General features: G+C 34.6%; 1 protein-coding gene across 1 annotated transcript in view; it reads right to left on the minus strand.

Moving 5' to 3' along the window:
- Positions 1–5354, minus strand: part of SESTD1 (SEC14 and spectrin domain containing 1) — an 88698-nt gene extending 83344 nt beyond the window's left edge. Inside the window, exons 1-2 of the mRNA XM_007450728.1 lie at positions 5266–5354; positions 1833–1941 (exon numbers count right to left, since the gene is read on the minus strand). Coding sequence (XP_007450790.1) covers positions 1833–1941; positions 5266–5320 — 164 coding nt within the window. The 5' untranslated portion in view covers positions 5321–5354. The remainder of the gene's footprint in view (positions 1–1832; positions 1942–5265) is intronic.
- Positions 5355–9271: the final 3917 nt, after the last annotated feature.

A 9271-nucleotide genomic window follows, 5' to 3' on the forward strand; every position in this document is an offset into this window, starting at 1 on the left:
GCTATTTTGCCCTCCATTGTACTTCCTGTTTGCACACCCAGAGTGAGCAGACAGGCTGCATGAGTGAAACTGGTCATTTAGCCTACAGTGTGAGCATCCTGGCAGGCTGAGCGTGATTCTAGTATATACAAGCGTGCATCTTCTTATCACAAACTAACCACAAGCCGACTGTGTCTTCCAGAACTCAGCCTCAATGACTGACATGTTCCAATGCTGGAAAAATAGTTCGTAAAGTCTCTAATTCTTCCTTAGGCATTTTTCAAGGCTAATTTTGACTATCGGTAATTTTTGCATTACATTCTAACTTCAGAACCTCACCCCACATAAGATGCAACTACACTGTACTCTATTCATCTGAAGTATGAGGAGCTCTGGATTGGTATCAGGAACTGCAGATTCTAATCCCAGCTCTACTGCTAATTAGCTGTGTGATCTTGGGCAAGTAACTAACTTCCGAGTCTCAATTCCCTCAACTGTAAAATAAGACAGTTGATTCAGATGGTCTCTTAAGTTCCCTGAACACTTTTAACCATCTATGAGTCCATGAATATTTTTTTCATAATTTGTTAGCTATATGTTTAGCTAGTGCCATTTACCTAAAAAGCAGTTCGTTATCTAATGATGAATAATACAAATTGGCAATCAGCAGCTCAGAGAATTAGCAAGGCTATTCAGTACTAATACACTGTGAAGTCTGATAACTTTCTTTTCCAGAAAGTAAAAAGACTGAAAATTTTCACTTTAAGACCTCTATTTTCCCAATATTGAAAAAACATTCAGCAACCGAATCATTATACACCAATACTGGAAGCAGATGGGACTAAAGTCAGTTGTTCTAAAATGCAATTTTAACCCTGTATTCTTCAAGGTGGTTTAAAATGAAATAATCTATTATGTCAATAATGCAAATATAGGAAAAGGATACAAAGAATTGTTTGCTCTGACTAAAATGTTTAAAATTCACTATTTCGAGCTTAAGAGCATTATGTAAAAGATAGTTTTGTTTCTTTTACCACCTCTATATTTTACAAACACACACAAAAAAATCTGCCCTCATTCCTGCACTTTGCTGCAGTGGTTTGCAAATGTGACTGCATATTAGTATTATCCAGGAAGCTTAAAGAATTTTTTTTAAAGTCTGATGAGCAGTCCTCCCAAAAACAATTGGATCAGACTCTCTGGAGGTGGACCCACAAGCATTAAAATTTTGGAAAAAATCTCTAGATGATTCTAATGTGCAGTCAGACTTCAGCCCCCAAATATCACATATGGGAAAGGAAGTTGGGGAGGGGACTTTTCTGTTCTTGTTGTTGAAATGATGGGTAGGCTCAAGCAAATACAAAGGTTTAAGTTTTGTCTTCACCAAAGAAATATAAAAATTAAAAATCCAATGATCTTTGGATTAAAATATAAACATTTTTTGCATTTTTTAAAAATAAAAATGTTTTAGACTCCAAATAGCTTTCATTCAATATATTAAAACATACAGATGTATTTATATCTATTTAGTGAAATAGCTACCTAAATACAAGAGCTTTCTACTGAATTCACTTTTCTAAGTTTTCTCAAATTACATGGTATATAGACAGATGCTCAATCTTTGCATTCCTTAAAAGTTGACAGTATACACATTTTAGAAATCGGTATCATTTAGTGCATCAAGAATATAAAATGTCTTTATTTTATCTGCTGTGGCATCATATATTATTGATTCTTGTGTTTTCAATTATAATTTCACTGCTAATAAAAGCAGATAAGATAGCAATAGCAGGAATCATTCGTAAGTAAATGAAAACATACTGAAATTTAAGAAAAGACACCTTTAGAGTCACCTTGGAATGCTGAGTAGGTAGTCTAAGGTGACACTAAGCTCATCCATATTTGTCTGTTCCAGGCATAAAGGAATTGTCAGAATGAGGCCACTTCGTCTGTCCTTTCCTCCTATTAAAGAAAAAAATATATAAATTTAACATGTAAGAGATATTAAAGCACTAAATGAATTAAATATATTTGCATCCAATGTTACTACAAGAATTACAAGTTTAAGGCATCAGTAAAAAACAATCTAATGGCTGTTTTATATATTGTAAATGTTTATAGTAGTACAGCAAAATTATACAAAATTTAGAAAAAATAAGAGGAAAAAAATTCACCAATGAAATATTCACTTAAACATAGCAATTCTCATTTTGTTTAATTTCTTCCATTTAGTCTGCTTCTGATTGTAATCAATTCATCAAACACCTATTGTGTGCCTAGCACAGTAAGCATTTGCAAGTAAAATAACAAATTTCTTATCAACCTAGGAAGAAAAACTTTGTCATAAGAAATAACAGTATGGGGCTTCCCTGGTGGCGCAGTGGTTGAGACTCCGCCTGCCGATGCAGGGGACACGGGTTCGTGCCCCGGTCCGGGAAGATCCCACATGCCGCGGAGCGGCTGGGCCTGTGAGCCGTGGCCACTGAGCTTGCGTGCCGGAGCCTGTGCTCCACAACGGGTAGAGACCACGACAGTGAGAAGCCCGCATACCGCCAAAAAAAAAAAAAAAAAAAAAAAAAAAAAAAAAAAAAAAAAAAAAAAAAAAAAAAAAAAGAAATAACAGTATGAAATGTGACAGATAATTTGCTAGGCTGTGTTGTACAAAATATATAAAATATTATAAAAAGGGATTTAGAAAATGGAGAAAATGATAAGAGCTGTAATAAATGTAAAAAACTTCATAGAAAAGTTAAAACTTAAGAAAAATGAATAGAATTTATAAACCAAGTCAAAAGAGCATTCCGTGATGAGGAATGATCTGAGTTAAATCACAAAGGTCAGACAGGCATTCTTTGTTTGTGAGGCAATAAAGGGAAAGCCCTGTCCAACTGAGAAGAGTGCACGGGACCTGGATATATAAGTCTGAAAGCCAGGAAGTGGAACGCACTTACATTTCATGGATGTTCAAGTTCTCTTCGATTTTCCATAAGCATTAAAATATAACTAGTACTTTTATACACACACAGCTTCTTTGAAAGCTCCCCACATGATTGATTTTCACACTGAAGTCCATCTTTTGACCCAACCAACATTTATGGCAATTTTATAAACTTAAAAGCCAGCAAACACTAAAGCAAACAATTTTATATGATCTTTATCACTAAAAACTTAAAGGACTGAATTGAAAAAAAAAGATTCCTATGAATAACATGGATGCAATTCACAAGGTACCAACCATAAATGATCTTTTATCAGATTAACCATGTAAATTACTGATAGTCAACCACTTTGTTTAATCTCAATAAATGGCAATTTCAAATGGTTCAACTTAATCGATAATCAAGTGACTTCAACTGCAAATGTTGTTTTGTTTAGAATACAGGTGTTTGTTTTTTTTTAATAGACTGCAACCATGGTTTTCAAACTGTATCCCCTGAATGATTTTGTTGGTTTGAGCAGTTTTTCTCTATTATTAAAAAAGTTTGAAAATTACTGGTTGAAATAATTAACGGTCAAGAGCAAGTCAAGAGGAATTGGGTTCAGAGAAGTCTCATTTTCTCCTCAAAAATCGCTAAGCCCTGCATTAAACCAAACTGCAAAAAGGTTCATATCTGAACTGCAGCACTCTGACCCACTGTGAAATTGTCTGCAGAGCACAGGTCTAACATACAGGATTACATTTAACCTCATGCCCTCAGCTTTCACTAAGGGACAATAAAATAATCACCAGTGCAGATGCAAAAGAAGGCAGATGTCAAGAAGAAAAAGGCTTTCAAGATAGGTATGGTCACCAGGGTCAAATGCTGCACAGAGACAAGTAAAATAAGAATGCAAAAATGTCACTGATAAAGATTTTTTTTAAATAGTAATAAATAGTAATATCCACTCTTGGCAACAGTATGGGCAAACTGGGTTTTTTTTTTAAATCAAAGTATAGTTTATTTACAGTGCTTCAGATGTACAGCAAAGTGATTCAGTTATACACATACATATGTATCTATTCTCTTTCAGATTCTTTTCCATTATAGGTTATTACAAAATATCGAATATATAGCTCCCTGTGCTATACAGTAGGTCCTTGTTGTTTGTATATTTCATATTTAGTAGTGTTTATCTGTTAATTCTAAATTCCAAATTTATCCCTCCCCTCTTTCCCCCTTTGTGGGTCTATTTCTGTTTTCAAACATGCATTTTCATACACTGGTGAGAGAAACAACAACTGACACAATATTTTTATAGGGCAATCTGACAAAACCTTTAAATGTAAATGTAAATTCTCTTTAATACTTCCAGTTGTAGGAATTTATACTGCTGGACTTGTACAAAATGCACAAACTGTGAATAAGAACGTTTCCTACAATACCATTCATACCATAAAAAAATAGAGAGAAAACTAAGTGTCAACTGGTAAGGGAAGAAGTTTTTTTAAAAAAGAAAACACATATTAAATAAAGAACTAATATTACTGGTGCAATTCAATATCTTATTTTCTCCTTCATAATGTACACTAGAAAAACATGCCAATTTACAGAGAGATACAATATACACTGAAAAGGACATTAGCAGCCTAAATATCAAGACAATTCTGATAGGACCTAAAAATAAGAAGAGAGAAAAAGCAAGATAATACAACTTAAATAATCTTCAATAGGTGGGTCACAGTACCTATTCTAAAGCATGTGCAAATTTACTCAATGGTCCAAAATTCCAGAAAATTGCTACACCCAGCATCACCACTGCTTTCACACTAGCAACAAATCTCAAAGCTTCTCTTTGACTCTTCTTAGTCAATGCAGACTTTGGGTTAATAATGGAAGGTAAATTCAAGCCTTATAACCAAATTCGAGCAGTAAAAAGTGAAAACCATGTAATTTATATTTCATAACTCCCCCCTCATAGGAAGATGGAAGACAAAAGCTAGGATGGGATAACACAAAAATGAATTACTCTATACTTCAGAAACAATACTTTAGATGCTGGTTAGTCAATTATTCTCAGCCTGTATTAAGTATTTCATTTTTATGTGAGAAGTGAGATGTCATGACATCTACCTTGTAGAGATCACTTAATCAAATTACAGAACAGAATAAAAACTGGCTGCCAAGCACCAACAGTGACAGAGTTGGCTTGCACCGCTATCCATTCTGAGTAAAAGGTATCTCAGAAATACCTTTAAAACAAAACCTTCAGAGAAAAATGAAATGCCTTTCTGCCAAACTTATCAAAGAAAAAAAGATTAAACAAATTTATACATCAAACACATCCAATTTTAAGAAGAAAACATACCTGAAAGGAAGGCTAGTTTTTTCTTCAGAATGGGTAATATTACTGAGGCCTCCATTTTATTCCAGTAAACTTCCTCCAGTAAATTTTCCTTTCTGAAAACACAGAAAGTTAAATGTCAACTACAAGATAATAATTACTCTATGAAATATATACAGGCATACCTCGTTTTATTATACTTCACTATATTGTGTTGTTTACAAATTGAAGGCTTGTGGCAACCCTGCATTGAGCAAGCCTACTGCTCATTTTTCCACCAGCATTTGCTCATTTCGTGTTTCTGCGTCACATTTTGGTAATTCTTGCAATATTTCAAACTTTCTATTATTATATTTGTTATGGTGGTCTGTGATCAGTGATCCTTGATGTTACCACTGCAAAAAGGTTACAACCCACTGAAGGCTCAGATGATGGTTAGCATTTTTTAGCAATAAAATATTTTTAATTAAGGTATGTACATTGTTTTTTTAGACATAATGTTACTGCACACTTAACAGACTACAGTATTACATAAACATAACTTTTATTTGTACTGGAAAACCAAAAAATTCATGTGACTTGCTTTATTGCAGTATTTACTGTGGTCGTCTGCAACCGGGCCAGCAGTATCTCTGAGGTATGCCTATACTTAATGGCTTACGCAGGGTTTCTCAATCTCAGAATTACGGACATTTTGAGTCAGATTATTTATTCTTTTCTGTAAGGAGTTGTCCAGTGCCTTGTAGAATATTTAGCAGCATCCCTGGCCTCTACCCACTAGAATACTAATACCATTCCCCCTTCCCAGTTGTGACAACCAAATGTCTCCAGACACTGCCAAGTATCCTGTGGCAGGCAAAAATCACAGCTAGTTGAGAATCACTGGCTTAACTGTTTTTCAGAGCAATGCTCTTGGGCTAGAACAGTGCCTGGTACATAGCAGTAACTCAACAAATTATGTGTTGAATAAAGGAATGAATCAATTAATCAAACTTGCAATATTCTATTACTCTCATTATTTATGCAGCTTAATTCCAAATATCTGATTCTTTCAGATCCACTATTAAATGGCTTTCTCTCACTTCTCATATTTTTGCTTCCCCATAACACATGATAACTCACCTTACCTCATGTTTACGTCAAGTTATTTCCCAATACACTATTTCAATTTTTGCCCTCACTGTTAACTGTCTCTATCTCTCCACATTTTATATTTTAAATTTGCCAGGGAAAAATCTGATTAGCCTAGTTATCTTTTTGTACCAAGCCATAATTCACTGATCTTGGTTTAGTTTTCTAGTGTCCACTCAGGTACCCCCAGGGGTTATGGAAAATACAAAATGGGACTATTCATACAGCAAGGGTTAAGAGCAAGACAGTTTCCTTTAAATGGGAGCTTTGGCATGGCAGGTATCTGTATGCTTGGCCAGCCCAATATACCATCAAAGCACGATTTTAAGAAAAGCAGGAACTTCAAAATAAAACATAACAAGAAAATCAAAGGTTCAATTATATTAGCCACCTAAACTTAATTTCATGTCTGAGAGAGTATTCTCCATCACATTTATCCCTCCTTCCCTTGTCCTACACCCGCGTACCATCACTATATAGTGACAGTTCCTTGGAGGACACTGTAAAATTGCATTGCATTTAGTGAAAGTATACTCTTTTATAAACAGCCTCCTCTTTTTTTATTGAGCTATAACTGACATAGAAAATTATATTAGTTTCAGGTGTACAATATGATTTGATACTTGTATATATTGTGAAATGATCACCACAATAAATCTAGTTAACATCCACTACTATAAATAGTTGCAAAAATTCTTTTCTTGTGATGAGAACTGTTAAGACTTACTATCTTAGGTCTTTCAAATATGCAATACAGTGTTATTAACTACAGTAATCAGAAAGCACACTCTCTTGGAAATAATTTTCCAGCAGAGCAGAAAATGTGACTCTATATTACTTATTCAGCAAATACTTGCCATGAACCTATGCCATTTCAAGCACTGTGCTTTCAGCTGGAGCTAAAAACTCAAGTCACAGCCTTGCCCTGAAAAAAATGTAGTCTTTTGAAAAAAATCCCAGATTACTTGGAAAAAAAACGATGTAGTCTTATTACTTGTCAGATAATGACTACACAAGCAAGACTACTTAAAGAAGTATATTATTTTACAGCTTTTGTATATACAACTAAAAAAAAAAATCACTACTACTTGTATATATCTACAAAAGAAAACATGTTGTCAAAGTAAATATGATATATTCTCTTCAAGTTTTATCCTTGAATATTTGTTTGCAATTTGTTCATTCAGTTTTGCTCTACATCTGCCCAGGCTAACATACAATTAGTAGGAAGAATGAGGAAAAAGCTCATGCTTTACATGTTTAACCTAAAATAGTAGCACTTCATATTTCCAGATCAGTATCTTGACCTGATGAGTTTTTTCTCCAGCACTACAAGAACCAGACAGTTCAGACTCATGGCTAAGCTCCCTTCTCTGGTGACCAGCTTGTCAAAGACCAGATGTAAAAGTCTGATAATGATGATTAAGCAAGTTAACATTTACCAAGTGTTTACTACAAGGCATACATTGTTCTAAACGATTTACTTATATTAATTTAATTACTCCTTGCAACATTTCTATGAGATAACTACTATTATTAACCCCATTTTATAGAAAAGTAAAATGGGGCTGAGAGAGGTTAAATGTGGCCCAACATCTCAAAGCTAGTAAGTGGGGAAGTTAGGATTCACACCCAGGCAATCTGGTTCCAGTAATGATGTTCTCATATCACATGATCAGCTTACCAATAAAACAGCCCTGAAAATATCCAGTGACATCTGGCCAATTGAACAAGATGGAGTTCTAGCTTTTGCATTATCGGTGCAAATGTCAACACAGTGAAAGGGGCATTATTAAGAATTATTATTAAAATAGTTTTGAACTCACAGACCCCCCGAAACCTAGTAACAAGAGGACTGCTGATATAGGCTGTCAATGGGATGCTCCAGACAACTTCTCAACTGCCTTTGTGTCCTTCCTATTTTCTGAGCCTATTTCTCCATCCTTCTCATAAATTCTGAGTTATATACATCTTTCTAATGAACCCCTTTCTGCTTAAGTTTTAGCTAGAGCAGCCTTCTCTTTTAGTCAATGGAGAAACTTGGTGCAGGAAGCAAAACTGCAATTCAGAGTTTGGTAGGTCATATCTGTAATCACTCAGCGCCGCTGCTTCTTCTTTGTAGGTTTTTTTTTTCCCCCAGTCTGTTGCCATTTATTCTGAATGAAAATGTCCATCAATACACTGAGGGTTAAGCCTTGCCACAATAAAACCTAATTAACCAGTACCCAAGAAAAAAGAACCTCTGGAATTCCTAAGGCATAAGAAATGATAGCTGCAGGTAATCCTTTGAATAATATGTGTTATCTAAGCTTTGCAAGTCAGGTTATCAATTTTATGCCAGCAAGTGCCAATTTTCACCACCGTGTTCTCCACATACTTAAAGTGCAAAAGGGAGATGGTTTCAATCTCTAGTCTAGATTTACCTTGGCAAACTACAGTATCCAGAAGCAATCTTACATTTCATCACTGTCTCCTGAGACACATGCTCTTTCCAAACTTTCCATGACTTCACAAAACCACCTCAGCGTGGCAAAATACTAAATTTTTTTTTAATCCAACAGCCTTTTTTTTTAAAAGAACATTTTGAAAGTGATGAAAAAGTAATTCAAAGTAATGAGAAATATAGATTTTTGGCTGTGTGGGCCAATATCAAGTGAATTGGTGAATAAAATGTGAAGCAGTCAAGAGATGAAAGCTGTAATGTTTACTCTTTATATTTTCCTCCCTTCTACAGTCTCCTTTACATCAATCTTTCATTGTTATCGTAAAAGAGATGGGTATTAAAAAGTAATGATTACTGTACTACTAGTTCCAATTAAATGTGGTTTTGCAAAAGTCATTTGTTTTACATTTTTCAAGTCATTAGCACAGCCCTAAGAAAAAAAATCTGCCTATTTCT

Source organism: Lipotes vexillifer, unplaced genomic scaffold, assembly GCF_000442215.2.
Source record: "Lipotes vexillifer unplaced genomic scaffold, Lipotes_vexillifer_v1.1 scaffold29, whole genome shotgun sequence".
Lineage (NCBI taxonomy): Eukaryota > Metazoa > Chordata > Mammalia > Artiodactyla > Lipotidae > Lipotes > Lipotes vexillifer.